Source organism: Falco biarmicus, chromosome 3 (genome assembly GCF_023638135.1).
Source record: "Falco biarmicus isolate bFalBia1 chromosome 3, bFalBia1.pri, whole genome shotgun sequence".
NCBI classification, from domain to species: Eukaryota; Metazoa; Chordata; class Aves; order Falconiformes; family Falconidae; genus Falco; species Falco biarmicus.
Window position 1 is genome coordinate 36,504,509 of NC_079290.1, and position 19,452 is coordinate 36,523,960.

The 19,452-nt window shown below is 39.3% G+C and overlaps 1 protein-coding gene across 1 annotated transcript; it reads right to left on the reverse strand.

Moving 5' to 3' along the window:
* Nucleotides 1-24: 24 nt before the first annotated feature.
* Nucleotides 25-3,816, reverse strand: MRPL53 (mitochondrial ribosomal protein L53). Its single transcript, XM_056332599.1, has 3 exons — nt 3,659-3,816; nt 2,200-2,312; nt 25-499 (listed from the first exon to the last, which is right to left on the reverse strand). Exons 1-3 carry the CDS (start codon nt 3,745-3,747, stop codon nt 372-374), a joined length of 330 nt encoding a protein of 109 aa, XP_056188574.1. The 5' UTR covers nt 3,748-3,816; the 3' UTR covers nt 25-371.
* Between the last annotated feature and the right edge of the window lie 15,636 nt (nt 3,817-19,452).

A 19,452-nucleotide genomic window follows, 5' to 3' on the forward strand; every position in this document is an offset into this window, starting at 1 on the left:
AAATAATGTCCAAAGAGATCTGTCTTCAGTTCAATATTAATTTAATAGCCAATATGCATAATTCATTTATATGCAAATACATGTGATATTACTCTCAACATGCAGGCAACTGAAAGGCAGCTGCTTTAAAAGATGCATTCAGGCATCTTAAGCCACTCTGTCCCACTAGTGTTAGAAGATCTGGTGTTGATCCACTATGTTTTCCTTCAGGGGGAGACAGGGAACATTTAAATGGTTCTTTCTGCTACATGTTAAACTGCTCACTGTTTTGGCCATCTCTCTTCCAGATCTTGTTGCATAGGAGAAAAGCCTTCTGTGCAGCCCGCTGTTTTTAACACATGTAAAGGTAAACACAGCTGTTCTTCTGTTCTTCAGGGACTCTTCTTCTTGCTTTTCTGTTGTTCCTTAAGCTCTTTTGCATTACATCTGGACCCCAATGCTGTCAACATTTCTATTGTCGTCAGGTTGGCTCCCTTCATTATTAATCGGTCTCCATCAGCTGGAAAGGGACAAAAATTTAAGAAGTCACAAAGTCAAAGTCACAATCCCTTTAGTGTGCAGTTCTGTTTTGTATATATAAATCCAAATACCCTGTTCATCTCATCTGATTAGAAAGTACTCCGCTTACCAAGGAATCTGATTATGCACCACCAACAAACAAGTATGTTAACTGCACACAGTACACATGTATTTTTCAGTTATGTATTGCATTATTGAAAAATTTGAAACATTTGCCTATATATATACCTATAGTAAGAACATATTGGATAAAAATGGCTCATAATATGCCCTCAAAGTCATCTAACAGAAGGCACAGAAGGCACTGGAAGGCATAATTTCTAACATGGCTCAGCATTTTAGCAGTATGTTGTCTACGGTCTGTTTAACTTACTTCTTTAGCCAAAATGATAAATCGGTTAACACAATCTGGTGATTATAATGTAAAAAACCAGAAAGCACTAGGATGTCTAAAATTCTGAAATAAATTATTTTAGAACAGGGAGGAGGCAGTAGAAGTATTGTACCCAAGTTAGTTATTTATTTTTGCAAGATGTGCAAATACAATAGCCTTACTCAAACCCATATAATGCAATACCATGCATGGCATCCAAGTTCTAGCCCCATGTTTGCCAACTACAAGGGTTGCAAAGTCTTCCCTTGGAAAATAACCAGCTCTTAGAGAACAAAGAGTTCAGAACTATAGCTCTTGGCATTAGTGGAATAAATTGTTTTGGTTTTATGCTGTGAAAAACATTAAGCTTTACTGCTTAAGTCTTAATACATCACAGTTATAAACAAGGATGGGAAAGACAGAGACATAGGGGAAGGAGAAACAAGCAATGTCAACACTGAAATAACTGGACTTTCCTAAGCAAAATTAAGTATATTCAATACTCTCAATATTTCTACAGATTCACAAAATGTATGGAAGTTTAAAGAAAAGGGGGTAGCATGAATCAATAATAATGAAAATTCTAATGGACTACATGACATATTGGTCCATTACAGCACAGCAGGAAGAAGATGCTGCCAGAGAAAAGGACAAAAGCAGATTAAAGCCATCTGTTCAGAGCCTAGAATCTGGGCGGCTTCCAGAACTGATGAAATTTCCACCATCAATTCCCTGCTTGCTCACTATAGCCTCAAAGGAACCAAGAAATTTGTTGTACATCAGTTGACCTCATTCTGCAAGTCCATCTGCACATGTATGGTCTTAGCCATATGAGCAGTTCCTTCAAACTGCACAGTAAGTTACATAAGCAACTAAAGGTATTCAACTTTTCTGTTCTCAAGACTGAGGTGCCTCCACCACAGATAACATTAAAAAATTACAGAAAGTGAACAGATTCTTACATCAAAACAGAGCTACACTTCCCTGGAACTGGACTGCAAGGTCACACAAACACGTCCCTACAAATGTAGGCTCAACTCTGAAGTTAAGTAATTTCTTTGATCTAAGATCCACCAGATCCTACTGTAGTACAAAGGCATAAATACACATTTATCTAGACATCAGGATGTTTGTGACTCCCTTTTTTCCTCCCAGCTGCACAACACCTAGCTATGGACCAGAACCAAAAAAATAAAAGTAGCCAAATTAAAAATAAAAAAAAATCATAGAGAAGACAGTAACTTCATAACAACAGAAACCTGGAATATTTTCTTTTTTTTTTCCAAGATTAAAAATGAGCTCCTTACCAAACATAACATCTACAAGCGGTTCAGATCCATCATGTCTCACATCAGCAGTCACTTCACAGTTTCTATTAGTGGCCTGGATTTTTTTGTGGTTTATGCATCTAAGAAATTTTCTGAAAATACATTTGAAAAATACATTAAAGTAGGTGGTAGATAGAAATTATAGTAAGTATATTTCTAAAACTAATCTAAATATCTTGATATTGCCAGGCAACAAAAGTATAAACAAAACAGGATTTGTATTTAATATTTGTATTATTTACTTATTATGAAATATTTAAATAATTTCAGACAGGTACTTATTACGAGATGAGTCTTAAAAATCCAAATAGATAGCCCTTATATGCTAATATGTAAAAAGCATACCAAAGCATGCACTTTGTGCATTTCTCTTAGCTGGGTTTGTAACAATAATTTTTTGGAAAAAAAATCAGCAAAGTAATGTAAATTTTTCTTTATACACCAGTTACTTGCCAACGCTTTATTGTTTGGCTCAGAGTCATTATTTATTTATTTAACATTCGGTCTCCTGTAGATTTCTGAAACGCGTGACAGCAAATTGACATTCCAGCAGCTTAAAGACATTCTAAGTTAAGTTATTTAGCTCATTTCAAAAGTAGGTATGTCTGTAAAGCTCTTGCAAAATGACATTTTACAATTGTTTGGTGAAGAACTTACATCACTCAAGAGGCACAATTACTTAGATTTCTCCAACAGTTAACTACCAAGATAGAGCAGCAGCTGTTGCTCACTCTCTTTCCCATTATCAGCATTTGGACTAGTGCTTACAGAGCTGCATGCTCTGCAGCTGAGGGGCATCTCCCTGGGTAGTTTGGTAAAGCTAAATGCACTTGCCCGTAAGCAAAGGTCCACCCTTAAACGCAGAGATGCTCCAAAAATCAGCACCGAATGAATGCTGTGTGCATATTGGTAACGCCATAAACAGAGCCCTTATGACAAACCCAGCGTCTTCTCATTCAGCAGCGTTAAGGTTCTGCCTAGACTAAGTTACAAAGCCCTGATAAATACAGGCTTTCAAGGGCCAAGATCACGCAAGTCAATGCACAGTAAAGCAGACGTTTGGGGAAAGAAGGTTCTCCTCCCGAGAGGTACAACAGATGCTGCCATTTCCCCGCCAGGAGAGAAGCAGGCCTGTGCCCTTCGCCACGCCTGGGCTCTGCGGCAGGGCCTGGGGCACAGGCCACACTACGGGCACACGTAGCCCCTGCTTCTACACCATCCCACCCCCCCAGAAAAATAAAATTAAAGGCAAAAGGCTCAGCCCTCACAACGGCCGTGGAGCGTACTGACCCCACGCCCTGGCGCAGGAAGGGCGCTGCGTGCTTCACAGGTTGGGTAGCCGGGGGGTAGCCTCCCCGCCGGCCGTGGGCCCGAAGGCCACCGCACGCCCAGGCCGCCGCCGCGGGGCCGGAGCCGGCTGCCGCCGCGGCCCCCTCACCTCGTGCTCTCCACGTTGGACTCGAAGGGGCAGAAGCGGACCACGATACTCTTCACCGGCCGCAGCACCACCCGGATCTTGGACGCCATCTTCCTTCTGCCCGCTACTACAGCTCCCAGCAGCCCCGGGCGGAGGCGGGAAAAGGGGCTCCCGCAGCCGCCTGGGAGGTGTAGGCGGGCAAGGCCGGCACCCGGGGGCGGCGGGGCGGCGGCCGGGCCCCGCGGCACCGCTCTCAGCTGGCGGCGGGGCGGCGGCTGCTGCCCTGCGGCCGTCACTTCGTAACCTGAGGCGCTCGAGTCATGCTGTGGGGAGCGGGGGAACAACTAACCTGTCCCAGCCCCTCCTGTGACTGTAGCAGGGTAGATACGGTTCGGGGGAAAAAGGCATGCTGTTGGCATGAAACCCACACGAAAGACCTCCGCTGAGCCCTGCAGTACAAGCAGCAGGCCCTTGTGCCCGTAGGACTTGTGCGCAGGAGGCTGAGGGCCTGGGGTAGCACTGATGGGAAGCTATAGTGTATAGTATCCATAAACTTCAGAAGCAAGGTGGGGCTTGCTTTCTTTATGGTAAATCTACCCCTATTATGTGGCAGCTTTTGATATTTTCCACAATAGAACAGATAAGGATATTAATGAGGACCGGTGAGGAGTAGCCAGTACAGCTAAGGGTACGTTAAGAGGCGATTCTTTGCCGTATATCGAGCAGAAGGGAGATTGTAAGGGGCAGCGCTGTTGGAAGGGACCCGGCTGCGTGTCGGGGGAGGTCTGGCGGGCAGCGCGGGGTTAGCTGCACGCCTCGCCCGGACGGGGGCCCGGCGCGGTGCGGGCGGCCATGCCCCGCTAGGTGGCAGCAGCTCCCCGGGCAGCCGCTGCTGCGGCCCCGCGGCCCGGCCGTGCGCCGCCGCACCGGGACCGAGCGAGGTCCGGGGCCGGGGTGGAACAAACCCAGCAGCGATGGCGTTTAAACGCACGCCGTCAATCTCTACCGAATATTCAGTACAGACCCGTGTTTCCAATCTACAGGACCCGCATGAAATATCTAGCACCCCTCGTAATGGGCAACCTGTTTCGAGAAGCTTACCTTTGCTTATTGGAAAGCCTCTTTTAAAAAAAAATAAATCACAGTCATCGGGAAAAATCATCCTCTTCGCTGAAATGTAGCCAAGGGAAATTAAGTAGCAAAACTAAAGACAGAGGTGTCAATGTAGTTTTAATGTTTAACGTTTTTATTGTCTTTTATATGTGTGTATATGTATCATAATCTTCCCTTATGGGAAAAAACACATTTCCGTGAGATATCTTGCAAGACTCCACTGTAACTAATAAACAGCTGATATAAACAGGAATTTTTCCTATTTAAAGGATCAGATACAGTACCAGGTAAATAGACTATTTTACATTTAGAAGGCAAAAATAACTTTCAAAATTTCAACATATCTTTCTTCATTATAACACAAAAATCTTGACGTATTCCATTTAAAACCTGTAGCAAAATTTCCATTGGCTTCTATGGCAGCACTGAAGGAATAACATTAGCAAAAGAATGGGGAAAAAAGAATGATCGCTGATTTTTTGTAAGGGCTCCATTCTCTACACTGTTGCTATGATGGCACTTACTGACTGAAAACTATACATGGCAAAAACAGTTTTATATTTATGCTTACCACATTTTGCTAGTAATTTCATGAAGAATGTTTAGCTTACGTTGCACCATGAAATGAAGAGAAAACAGTATTTACTCCTTTCCACACTCCATGTCTGCTTTTTCAAGCTAACTTAATTTTTTGAAATCTGAGTGATTCGCAGTAAGTGGAAGAGCAGGTGTCTGGTCACTGAAAGGCTCTGTGTTCTTTTCCTCCCTTCAAAGAACAGACTGTATCTGGTAAATGAAACCAAGGGTTCCTACTCATCCCTATGTGTAGAAATATCCTGTCCTTGGATGCTACCCTACTTGTTGACCACCAAGTCTTTCTCAGCACTCACACCTCATGACAGGTCTGATGCAATAGTTTTAGCTGATGATAATTCTGGTGAGAGTGCTAACTTTTACAGTTACTAAATTAGACATATGAACAGTGACACAGGTATTTTGAAAAAAACCCACGTTTCTTCATCTGCCTTTAAACCCAGGTGGTGGTTAACCCCAGCATGTTGGACTACCCTCAGTTTATACCAGAGTAACTCCAGCTGACCTCTGAAGCACAATATTTGAATGCCATTTGAGGAAAGCTGATAACTTAGCCATGAAAGACCTTGAATCGATCTCTCCAGCTCCAGCAGGTAATCTGGGAACTCTCAAATGTCTGCATTTGAGACTGTTCTCTGTGGGCATCCTTTGGAAACTGAATGATTCATGATTCTTCTGTCTGGTGATAATCATACACATTCCTAAAGCATATTAACTGAAGAAGCATAAAAGTTATAATACTATAATATAAACTATTTTAGCATTCTTTTCACCAAGCTGATCTTTATTATAAATGCTGACTCATCCCAAGTCTACAGACTTTCATGGCATTAGTTTCACTGAAGTGTAGTCATGAGCCCATAGACGATTTAAATGTAAGCACCATACATGGCATGGAAAAAATGCAGCCATGTTTTAGACTTTAATTATGAAGACAGGCAGAAAAATACTATAATATTAATAAAAGTAAGTCAGTTTTCCTCTTTTCTCATTGATCCTCCCAGCTTTCTCTAGATCCAGGGAGGATTCATCTGCTTTATCCTGCATTTCTTAGTTACTACTTTCGTTTTCTATAACGTTTTCTGACTATAGAAAGACCCAAATTTCAGAACTCTTGAAATCTAACTTCTCCATAGTTTGGGCATGCCTGCTTTTAGCACCTTGGCTCTGGCTTTTGATTGCTTTTCTGCTCATTTCTTTTGGTGGTCTTTCCAATTCTTCTTCCAAAACACTGCATTGAGGGAGGGCTCTCAGTGCTGCATTTCAGGTATGGTATTACACCTCCATGCGCTTACTCAGTTCTGAAGTCTTGGATCATTATTTCTGCTTGTCCTCAGCTGCTTCCTTCCTCTGCACATTTATTTTTTTCCTGGGTCTTTCTCTGAGTCTTGTCACAAACATAAAGAGCCCAGAATTCAGCAATCAAAATATCCTACCTGCATATCTAGTTATAATGCTGTGTAGTTCAGGAGTAAAATGTAATGATGCCTTCAGGCAATAGCCAGTACTGAGGAGAAGTGAGCCAACACAAATCCAGCAGCCTGCCTGTTTTGCGCTGAGGTGATGCTTCCAGATGGCCATCCAGAAAATTCTCTTTGAGAAAGACGATGTGCTGGGCCTGACAGGAGAAACAAATTATTTCTTGGAACAGAAAACCACTCTGACAAGCACAGTATCATGGAGCATATCTTCATAAGAGCAATGGACAGAGACAGTCAAGATCACAAAGGACTTGTAGGAAGTCATTATAAAATACTAGTGCCACATTGAAGGACATGTTGGGATGAATCCCTTACCAGACTGGAGGAACATTGCTTATAGTCATAAAAATATAAACCAGTCTGTGTTTTTTGTCTGGTTTTGTTTCTTCCTTTGAACTGAATATTCTTTCACCTGATGTCAGTTACTGAATTTTAAAAATTATTTCCCAAAAAGAAGAGACAGTAAAGGTCCTTTATTCTCTGAAAATTATAGAAGTCAAGCATAGTTTTATACTAATAGCACTACTAATTTTGCCTATAATTTATAAACGCACTATTAGCTGCATGCTGTTAATGTGGTTTTCAGAAATAAAACTAAAGTCAACCAGCAAAGCTGCCACTTAAAATTAGCTTGGTTTATAATTAATTCTGAAGTAGTAACTCTGCATATCAGTTAAGAAAAGCTTTTATGGGGGTGAATAAATAAATTCCCTAGTTGCTCTTTACTACTCTGCAAACATGTATTTCTGTTGCCTGAGGTTAACAACTGCCAGCAGAAATGTTTGCCAAAATAATATGCAGCATTTAACTGGCTGAGAACATACTGTGCCAGTTCCTGACTTTTGTAACTTAATTTCTTGAGGATAATACTGAAGTTTTTCAAAGTACACCTTCATATGTGATAGAGCAAAAGCTTTACTTCATCGGTTTTTCTTCCCTAATAAATACCACATTGAACACATGCAGCTGGCATTTGAATTTTTTTCTTGATTTAAAATATGCGGTTGCTTCCAGCAAAGTTCATTATCATAATAGCACAAGGCACAAAGATGAGTTGAAATGAATGGCAGCTATCCAAGGTTGGCACCCACGTCCTTAAGGTCTGGAATCAGTGCTTGAAAGTCCAGGTAGATTAAATGTGTATATTTTTACTTTAAAGGGCCTTGCACACAGTGAGTCACAGGTCATGGGCATGTTCCCATTTGACAGACCTAACTGTAACAGAGACTTTATCATAATTTAAGAGGGAGCAGATTTCCAGAAGTGCAGAATTTGGAGAAAGAATTTGTACTGGAATTTGATCTATATTTTCAAAGACTTCCTGAAGGTTTGTCTGTGCTTTGGATAACTTGTTACAGATTTTGAGGAGCTCAGCAGCATATTGCCATTTGTACCACTCTGCTAAGGGCATGCTTCAGTGTTGTGAATATTGTAAGCTAAGCAGTTTGTTTTTACTGTCTTCTACTAAGAATAGCCATGCCTGTAGATTGATGTCTTAAGTTATTAGTATTGTCAGTAAACTATAATAATAGTGCTCAACTGAATGTTGTGACCAGCCAAGATAGTCTCTCTATACACTTGAATTATTTCTATGACAAGAACTTTCACTTGATATTCTACAAGCTTATTTATGCACCAGTTTTAACTTCTATTTTTATAGACTTCACGAAGCTATGTAGGCATTGCATGAATGTAAGCCATAGAACACCTACTTAATACAGATAGAAGTTGAAACATAAAATGTCTAGTCAGCAGACATAAAGGAACTATATATGAAATTAGGGGGTTTTTACCTAACCATTTTCTGTAACTAATTTAATCTTATCTGTTTATTAACATAAGTAAAAGATACCTCCTCAAGAGAGTCATTGTAAAGAATTCTTACCACCTATGCGACTAGAAGACCATATTTCTTTAAACTTGAAAACGTATCAACATCAGTGACATGCTACTAAATTTAGTATTGTAATTCCAAAATAAAGGTAGTTTGCATTACTGAGAGGCCATGATAAAAATATTCTCTATTGTAAATTTAAATATGCCACAACATCCTTCACATGAAACTCATTCTGTTTGCAGTCTTCTGCTCAGTTATGAAAAAACCCCACAAAAAAACCCCTAGCAACTGGATCATGAATCTGTTGTCTTACATTATACTAGAATAACAGAGGTCTGCTTGATTAACAGCCTGCATAGCACTGGAAGTGTATGATTCAGTTGGTATTGCACAAGAATTCCAGATGTAATACAGTCAATGATATGCACAGACTTACTGGAGCAATTAGGGGAATAAAGATCTGAGCCATTTTGAAGTACTTGTCAGATTTCTCTTTATGTGATTATAGTCATAGTGTCATAGTGACATTATTCTGTACTAATTGAAGTAAGCACACCAGAAGATAGAGGAGAACAAATAAGATAATGCAGGAGTTGTTACACGTACAGAAGCTACATTGTATTGCATTGTACATTAAGCTGTATTGCATAAACAATAGGCAGCAGATGACAATTTAGATAGGTATCCCAGGGAAATTATGTTACACAGATGGAATTAGGAATATGGAATGCCACATAAATAGAAAAACTGGTGAATTTCATTTAAGCATATATTACCAGTATACAGGAATTAAGCAAGTATCATTTCTTAAAGCGGTGGTTTTCAACCTGTGGACCCTTAGTCATCTGCGGACTATTTGTAGTGGGTTCATGAAGGATTATTTAAAAAATTTAATTCTTATTGTTGGTAGGCTTCCAGTCAGAATGAAGGAGTCTCAGTCTCCACTTGAAAACTGTGAGGATCCACAGATCAGTAAAGATTAATCTCCACAGTGTAAATGGTCACTGTTCAGCCCTGACAATGTGAGACAGAAGAGCATTGGTTACTAAGCTAGTTCCAAATGGTCAGATTTTCCAGACAGGGTTTCTTAATGTTTTTAAAATATCAGAGATTCTTCTCTACATCACTCAAACCAGAAGAATCATGGCAATTTTTGCTTGGTCTTGAATTACTGACAGCATATCCACATTTCATCCCTTGTTAACTACATTAGGTAAGTTTAACATCTCAGGGCCCTTAGGATAACCAATTTAATTCTTACCTTTATTCACTTTCTTGTGTGAAGTATATACATATTAAACAGAGAATGTGTGAGTCAGACATTTCAAACACTTATGTTTAGTTTCATGCATATAATGCTTTTGTTCACATATTGAAGTTGCTGGATCAAATTTCATTTAGTTCAGTCACATTTTCCTCTTTAGTATTGATTAATAAAGATTATACAGATGAACCAACACTGTAAAACTAGAAATATTTACAATACATTTATTTTTATGCTGTTTTTCTATTTTTGTATGTATTAGCAGTGTATAAAGATAAAAGATTAATTCATAAATTAATTTATAAATATAATTTATTTTCCAAAGATCATTTCTAGTAGTAAGCAAATTCGTCTCTGCTTATCAAAGCCCCATTGAGAAACTTAGTGAAAATCAAGCATTTGTGACCAGGTATTGCCATACTAAAATAGCTCTACAGAGATTCAAGCAAATATTCAAACGATATTCACTTCAAAATGAAGGCAGAGAAACTGTGAAGTTAGCCTGTTTAGTCAATCTCCGTCATGCCTGCAATGAGGGAATACATTCATTTACTGTCTACTGCTGTCCCTCCCAACAAGTCCATATCACTAAAGAAACAGTAAAACAGCCTTTCTGAAAGCAGTTTTGTGTTGCAAAATGCATCAGTACTGTGTTACCTCCAAGTACAGTAACAATTAATGAGGATTAGATGATACAAGCTGTCCTTGTATATGTGTCCCTTGTACAATGATAGCTGAATTTATTGGCAATATTAGAACTAAGGTGATGTCTGACCACTCATAACCATGCTACAGGCACAAACCAGGCTTGTCTCTGCAGACACTCCATTGTCCACACTAATAAGAAGTTTTTGCCATGACTGCACAGAAGAGCACACCATTTGAGAAAGGCAGCAGCGCTGATGCCGAAACGGCAAGAGTAACTGCTCAGAGATCAATTTTGTCTTTAAGCAGCAAAGGTATTCATTTCGCGCAGCGTTGGGGAGCTAGCCGATTTGCACCGGACAAACTAGCTCCAAAGTTTTCAGTGAAAAGTCAGGTATTTTATACAGTTTTTAGCGAGAGGTTGCACAACATCTTTAAATACATACTCATTTGATTTTGACACCTAATCATTCCATTCACAATAGGTGGGATCTAGGAGGGGTAGACTCTCATTTTTCTTTGTTCAATGATTTCCTAACTTGATGGTCTTCTTATCTCCTTCAGGTGCCCACCTTATCTTTTCTAATTATTCAGAGTACATTCAGTGGAACCTTTTCTAATTATTCAGGGTACATTCCTTTCTCAACACAAACAGAGCATCACCCACAGCATTGTACCAAACTCATCCTGACTAACCTTTTGAAGACATTGTTCTGCTTCAGCGCACAGCAGAGGCAACCGCCTGCAGATTCTCCCAATATGTTTACGACAGTAGACAGCTCCAGTGGAATAACTGTGATGAGACAAAGGTCTCTGCCTCCTTACCTTCTACTGCCCGTAGTAGCTAACTCTGCTGCTGTGCCTTTTGTGGGGCTTTCATGAAACTGTCTATAATCAAGCAGAGGTAACCTGTTCAGAGGAACAGATTTCTTCTCCCAGTCTTATACAAATATATATATAATCTATTTTGGTTATTGATTTGTGGTATTTGATAGTGACACATTTAAATTTTAAATCCTCTGCTTCTTGCTGTCTTAATAAGGTGCTCCTGCCTCACCCTCTCCAGGAGCTTTTAGGACAGTTGATATCTATAAACTCTAAAGATGTGCAGGAAGTTTCATCTCATTAAAGTGCTCCACGAGCGGAAATTTCTGTATTCCCTCTTGTGATTTTTGTTCACAGTTTCTGACCTTTAATATGGGTGTTGTCTCACCAACATATTGCATGCCCCTGAGGAATGTACTCAAGTACATCACAGGACTCATTTGGGGATTTTGGCTTTATGTTATACACCTCATTTGCTATAAAAGCATTCTCACCTGTTTATAGATCACTGCAATAGCTCAGTGAGTAAAACCATTCTTCTAGAAAATCAGGTTCTGAGGAAATTACTTATATTGCTTTCAGACACTGCTTCTCTACCATATTTTTCACTGTACTTACATCAATAATGCAATTTTTTACTCTTTAATGGTACAATTCCTCAGTAAAGACCAAATATCTTTAGGAATATCATAGCTGTTGGGGTTTTTTTCCACTGTCCTTATCACACCTGTGGTTCTGACTGTGTCATGTTGCTAAGGTTTCTGGAAACTAGGTTATGATTCATCTTCTTTCTCCCTCTTAGAGCACCTCCAAGAGGTTGAAAGGGGGTCATAAAATAAAAATACAAATGAAGGAACAGCTACCCAGCTTCCTAACCCTACAATGCTTCAGAGTCCACATACTTAAAAGTGTTGAGACATTGTGGACATGAGATGACAGTAGGTTTGCAGGGCATCTCATTGCTCCTTTGCAAGCCAGCACTTCTGGCTTCAGCAGTCTCTCCTGGATCTCCTGCTGCTAGATATTTATATCAACCAGTTGGCACCATATTAGCACAGACTCCCTCTGCTCATGGATGCAGCCCCAGCATAACAAATTCCACCTGAACAGCTTGAAAGCTGCAGGTTGCTAAAGAGCCCCCAAACTACCATCCACCATCTAACAGCAGCCAGCAGTTTCCAAATTTGTTGTAAGTCCTTGGAGCTAGTAACTACAAACATTTATCATTTTTCCCATCTAAAGAAATTAGACTGCTGCCTTCTTATCCTAGAAATGCGGGGAGGGCAAATAAAAGGAGGAAAATAAACTGAAAGGAGTCTCACAAAGGCAGATGGAGCCAGAAAAAAGTTGTACACAAAGAAATACAAGTCTAAACCATTCTTCATTCTCTGTGTGGCTAAAATTTCACTTTACAAAGAGAAATGGCTGATCAGGATTCCGACCCTCACCAGAAATTTCCTGAAGCCACTAACAAAGTCACTAACACTGCTAATTTTTGAGTGACACCGCACATTCTTGCATAAAAAAGCTCTTTCTATCAATATCAGGTTTAAATTTATGCATAACTGGCTCCACATTACAGAATCACAGAATCACAGAATGGTCAGGGTTGGAAGGGACCTCTGGAGATCATGTAGTCCAACCCCCCTGCTAAAGCAGGTTCACCTACAGCAGGTTGCACAGAGTCACATCTAGGTGGGATATGAATGTCACCAGAGGAGACTCCACAGCCTCTCTGGGCAGCCTGTGCCAGTGCTCTGGCACCCTCAGAGTAAAGAAGTTCTTCCTCACGTTCAGGTGGAACCTCCTGAGCTGCAGTTTGTGCCCATTGCCCCTTGTCCTGTCGCTGGGCACCACTGAAAGGAGCCCAGCCCTGTCCTCCTGGCGCTCACTTTTAAGGTATTAGTAGATGTTGATAAGATCCCCTCCCAGCCTTCTCTTCTCCAGGCTAAACAGGCCCAGCTCTCTCAGCCTTTCCTCAGAAGGGAGATGCTCCAGTCCCCTCATCATCTTCATAACCCTCCACTGGGCCCTCCCCAGCAGTTCCCTGTCTCTCTGGAACTGGGGAGCCCAGCACTGGACACAGCGCTCCAGATGTGGCCTCACCAGGGCAGAGCAGAAGGGCAGGATCACCTCCCTCACCTGCTGGCCACAGTCCTCCCAGTGCCCCCCAGGATCCCATTGGCCTTCTGGGTCACAGGGACACACTGCTGGCTCATGGCCAGCTTGCTGCCCACCAGCACTCCCAGGTCCCTTCCCCACAGAGCTGCCTTTGAGGAGATCAGCCCCCAGCCTGTGCTGGTGCGTGGGGCTGTTCCTCCCCAGGTGCAGGACCCTACACTTGCTTTTGTTGAACTTCATGAGGTTCCTCTCTGCCCAGCCCTCCAGCCTGCCCAGGTCTTGCTGAATGGCAGCGCAGCCTGCTGGTGTGTCAGCCACTCCTCCCAGTTTGGTGTCATCAGCAAACTTGCTGAGTAAGTTGAACATTAGTTGAGAATGATCAAGTTCTTGGAGCAAAAACCAGGAAGCTATATAAAGACACGTGCCATGGATTGTTTATTTATGAAACTTTTCATTTAGGAAAAGCAGTCAAATGTGAAGCAGTCTTACTATGTTTTCATATATGTGTTTTTCCTAGGATTTACGCAGCACAAGAGTATGCATGAAAATACATAACATCTAGATGAAACACAAAGGTGGTATCAATCCCTTTGGCTTGTACTGAGATGTTAAAGGGATTGCTCTGCCCCTTTGGGAGCCTCATGAGATCTGAGCAACGCTGGTCAGCCAGTGCTTGAAACCCGGTCTGAAAAGGCTCATGATCCATTTTTTTGTTAACCATTCCAGAGAAAAACTGGATGCAGTGTGCTGGAAAAGACATTTCATTCCAGGTGACATTCAGTAAAGAGATGTCTTAGTTAAATAAGTATGCTTTGAAGTCTTTACATGCTGTATCAATCACAGAATCAAAACGAAGATGTAAGTTGCTTAAAAACTGCTGATTAATGGTAAAAGTTAATACTGGCACAGAAGAGAGAAACAAAGGATAAGCTGCCAAGCTAATTCTTGAGTTGTGATCTAGAAACTACTTAAGTCAGGTAATCAGTAATGATAGCATAGGAACCAAAAAAGCCTCCCAAAATAATAAGTCAATATAATCTATATGATTTTCAGCAGTTTGATAATAAAAGATAAGTAACCACAACAAACTTGGAAGTATATCAGGCTGATGGTGCCTTGGAATTGCCCTAGGTGGCCATAGGCACCATATTGCACCAGAATTTGTGCACAAGGATCTGATGCTCTCTGTTGCTAATATTTCCTTGTAACGGGGATCCAGGTTTATGCTGGAGTGCATCCATTGAATCCACTGGTATTCTGCAACAAAACGCAGCCCTGCATGAGGTGGCCCATCGGGCAGTGACTCCCTGGGTGAGCTTCTTTGAGTCCATGGGAGCTGACATCATAGGGTCACCGTTTTGTTCAGCAAGTGCATTTTGGTCCATTCCTCTTCTGCTTTCCTGTGCTTAGGGAGTGATTTTTATATGCAAATAAGGGAGGAGAGATTAATCAAAAACTTTCCCTGCATATTAAAGATGTTTAGGCATGTTAACCTGTCTCTCTGTGCTTGTTTATGGGTCGACTACAAAACCTGTGTTCAGTTTGAGTCAATGGTTAGTTGCCATTAAATTTATCCAGGTGACATTGGGTGAAAATTCTTGTTGAAATGTCTGAATACAACTAAATAAAACCTCTTTCATGCCAGAACATGCTTCTAACTAATATCAGTTTAGTATGAATTCCTTAAAAAACACTGAGTGCCAAAGAAATGATGACTGTGTCTAATTGTGCCAGCACTATGCGGAGCTCACTTAGATTTGCAGCTAGACGAGTCATATCATATTTGCTTTAATGGATTTTCACAGAAAGCGTTTTCTCAAACTGGTGCACAGCTGAACAACCGGAGTTTGTGTAATTCTTCTCTTGGATGTTTCACAATGTCATTTTTTGGCCCTCTAAACGTGAGATTCCAACCAAAGTAACAGAGCATGTAATGTTGGCAATAGAAGCAGGTAATGTGAAATTCATACCTCACACCTGCGTTTCTATGCCACTTAGGCTGTGCCAAAATGCTACTCTCTTGTTGGAAGCTAAGCAAATATCAGATGCCTGTCACTTCCCTGCCATGTGTGCCACATGCCACAACGTGCTCCAAGTCTTATTTACATTTGAAGAAGAAAGAATCAGTCCTTTATGTGCTTTTATTGCAGTCATTGCTGTTGTAAGAATATTCCTTTCCTGGCAGGTATACATTGCCTAATTGGTCCCATCCATCCAAATGTCTCTGCTTTTTCTACATTATTACCCCATTTGTAAGACTTGTGCTACCCTGATTTCTTTTCCCGGTGTCTTAAACATGTGACAAAGATAAGCAAATGTAAGTAAAAGGAACTCCATATTTTTTTTCTTTGCTGTATTTCTTGCTTTTTCTACTGGGTGCTGGATGTTTTGCTTTGGGGGAACGTTGATCTGAACTCCAGAAACTCCTCGAAGACTTAAATGTGGCAAGCTAGTAACAACCATTGCTGTGTATTTAAAGGACGCAGGACTTCCCTACTGCCTCCTGATTTCCCTGTTCCTTACAGCCACAGGCAGCCTGGAAACAGTCTTGACGAGACTGCTGACTTTGGATTTCTTTGGTGGAAGGTGAAGAATGATGGCAGGAGAAAATTCTCAATGGCCACAGTGACATCCTCCTCTCTACCCTTTGTTTTTAAGAATGGGTTCATCTCTCTTTTTGCTGAACTTATGCAGATATTCAAAAGGATCCAAGTGAAAAAAAGAAGTGGTAGTGCTCCATTCCTGAACAAGATTCAACTGTCTGTGCATGGGTGCTTGCTGTTATTTTAGACGGTGGGTGCATCCTGCCTGGCCTCCAGCTGCCCACCTTGCGGGAAGGTGAAGCTATTCCCGTAAGTCCCATGTCATAACTGCCAGCCTGTGCAGATGACTTGGAATTTCCAGATTACCTCCAAAGGTTGTCTGAAGAAGTGCATTCACATTGCTGGATTCTGTAAACATAACAAATATTGTAAAGTAATTAATTGGAGCTGGGAATAAATTCTGACTGATGTCACAAACATTGTCATTCTCTTCAGTAAAGATAATATATGATAATATGAGATGTGATGGGATAATATATGATATATGAGATGTGGTGTGATAATATGTGATAATATGTGATGTGATGTTATAATAATTGATAATATGTGATGTGATGTTATAATAATCGATAATATGTGATGTGACGTGATAGTACGTGATGCGATGTGATAATATGTGATATGTGGTTTGATGTGATGTTATGTGATGTTATAATGTGTGATGTGATGTGATAATATGTGATGTAATGTTATAATATGTGATTTGATGTGATATGTGATAATATGTGATAATATGAGATGTGATGCGGTAATGTGATAATATGATATGTGCTAATGTGTGATGTGATAATATGTGATGTGCTACTATGTGATGTGATAATATGTGATGTGATAATATATGATGTGATAATATGTGATGTCATGTTGTAATACGTGATGTGATGTCTTGTGATGTTATAATATGTGATGTGATGTGACGTGATAATATGTGATGTCATTTGATGTTATTGATGTTATGATTAATATGTGATGTGATGATTATGTGATGTATTAATATGTGATGTGATGTTATGTGATGTGATAATATGTTATAATATCTGATAATATGTGATGTGATAATCTGTGATAATCTGTGATATGTGAGGTGAGGTGAAAATAAGTGATATATGTGATATATGATGTCATAATATGTGATAAGATGTGATGTGTTAATATGTGATAAGATTTGATAAGATGTCATGTGATAATATCTGATAATATGTGATAAGATGTGATGTGGAAAAGATGTGATAATATCTGATAATATCTGATAATATGTGATGAAATAATATAATATGTAATAATATGTGATGTGATAATATGTGGTAATATGTGATGTGATAATATGTGATGTGATAATATATGATGTGATAAGATGTGATGTGATGTCATAATATGTGATCATATGTGATGTGATGTCATAATATGTGATATGTGATATGTGATGCAATAAAATGTGATAAGATGTGATTTGATGTGATAATATGTGTTTTATTGTGATATGTGACTTGATGTGATACTGTGTGATAATATGTGATAATAATTGATGTGAAGCATTGATATTTGATATGTGATGTGATAATATATGATAATATGTGATAAGTTGTGAAAATACGTGATATGTGATGTGAGGCGATAAGTGATAATATATGATAATATATGATGTGATAATATGTGATAAAATGTGATAAGATTTGATGTGATGTGATACAATGTGATAAGATGTAATAATATGTGATGTGATTATATGTGATGTGATAATATGTGATATGATAAGTTATAATATCTGATAATATGTGATGTGATAAGATGTGATAAGATGTGATGTCATGAGATAATATGTGATGTGATAAGATGTGATAATATCTGATAATATGTGATGAGATAATATAATATGTAATAAAATGTGATGTGATAATACGTGGTAATATGTGATGTGATAATGTGATGCGGTAAGATATGAAAATATGTGATAATACGTGATAATATGTGATGATATGTGATAAGATGTGATATTTTGTGATAATATTTGATGTGAAGTGTTGATATTTGATAATACGTGATAATATGTGATAATATGTGATAATTTCTGATATTGTGTGGTAATATGTGATGTGATGATATGTGATAAGATGCGATGTCATAATATATGATATATGATGATATGTGATAATATGTGATGATATGTGATAATATATGATAGTATGTGATAAGATGTGATAGTATGTGATATGTGATAGTATGTGATGTGATGTGATAATATGTGATGTGATAGTATGTGATGTGATGTGTGATAAGATGTGATAAGATGTGATAATATGTGATGTGATAAGGTGTGATAATATGTGATGTGATAAGATGTGATATTTAATATGTGTTTTGATAATATATGATAATAAGATGGAATAAGATGTGATGTGGTAATATGTGATAAGATGTATTGTGATAACGTGATAATATGTGATAAGCTGTAATAATATGTTTTGATATGGTTTGTGATAAGATGTGATAATATGTGATGTGATAATATGTTTTAAGTGATAATATGAGATGTGATAATATGTGATGTTATAATATGTGAGCTGATGTGATGTTATGTGGCGTGATAGTATGGCATGGTACGTTATGTCATGTTATGTTATGTTATGTTATTTTACGTTATGGTATATTTTATGGTATGTTATGGTATGTTATAGTATGCTATGTTATGGCATGTTATGGTATTATGGTATCGTATGTTATGGTATGTTATTATATGGTATGGTATGTTTTGTGTGGTATGGTATGGAATGGTGTGGTATTGTATGGTACGGTACGGTATGGTATGGAATGGTGTGTTATGGTATGTTGTGGTATGTTATGTTATGTTTTGGCATGGTATGGTATGATATGGTATTTATGGTATGACATTTTATGGTACAGTATGGTATGCTATTGTATGGTATGGTACATTACGTTATGGTACATTACGTTATGGTATGTTATGGTATGTTTTGGTATGGTAAAGTATGTATGGAATGGTATGGTATGGTATGGTATTCTATGATATGGTATGGTATTCCATGGTACGGTACGGTACGGTATGGTATGTTATGCTACGGTATGGTATGGTATAGTATGTTACGTTACGTTATGTTTATTTACGTTATGTTTATTTATGGCATGGTACGTCACGTTATGTTATGTTATGGTATGGTAAAGGTATGGTATGGTATGGTATGGTACGGTACGGTATGGTACGGTGTGGTACGTTAGGTTACAGTACATTAGGTTAAGTTACGGTACGGTACGTTAGGTTATGGTACATTAGGTTACGGTATGGTACATTACGGTATGGTATTTTATGGTATGGT

What these genes read in the sequence shown, in the direction of transcription:
- MRPL53 (XM_056332599.1), bottom strand. Translation starts at nt 3,747, where the DNA reads ATGGCGTCCAAGATCCGGGTGGTGCTGCGGCCGGTGAAGAGTATCGTG. An exon ending in TCCAACGTGGAGAGCACGAG is followed by an intron (nt 2,313 to 3,658) that starts GTGAGGGGGCCG and finishes ATGTATTTTCAG; the next exon opens with AAAATTTCTTAGATGCATAA. An exon ending in GCTTGTAGATGTTATGTTTG is followed by an intron (nt 500 to 2,199) that starts GTAAGGAGCTCA and finishes GTCCCTTTCCAG; the next exon opens with CTGATGGAGACCGATTAATA.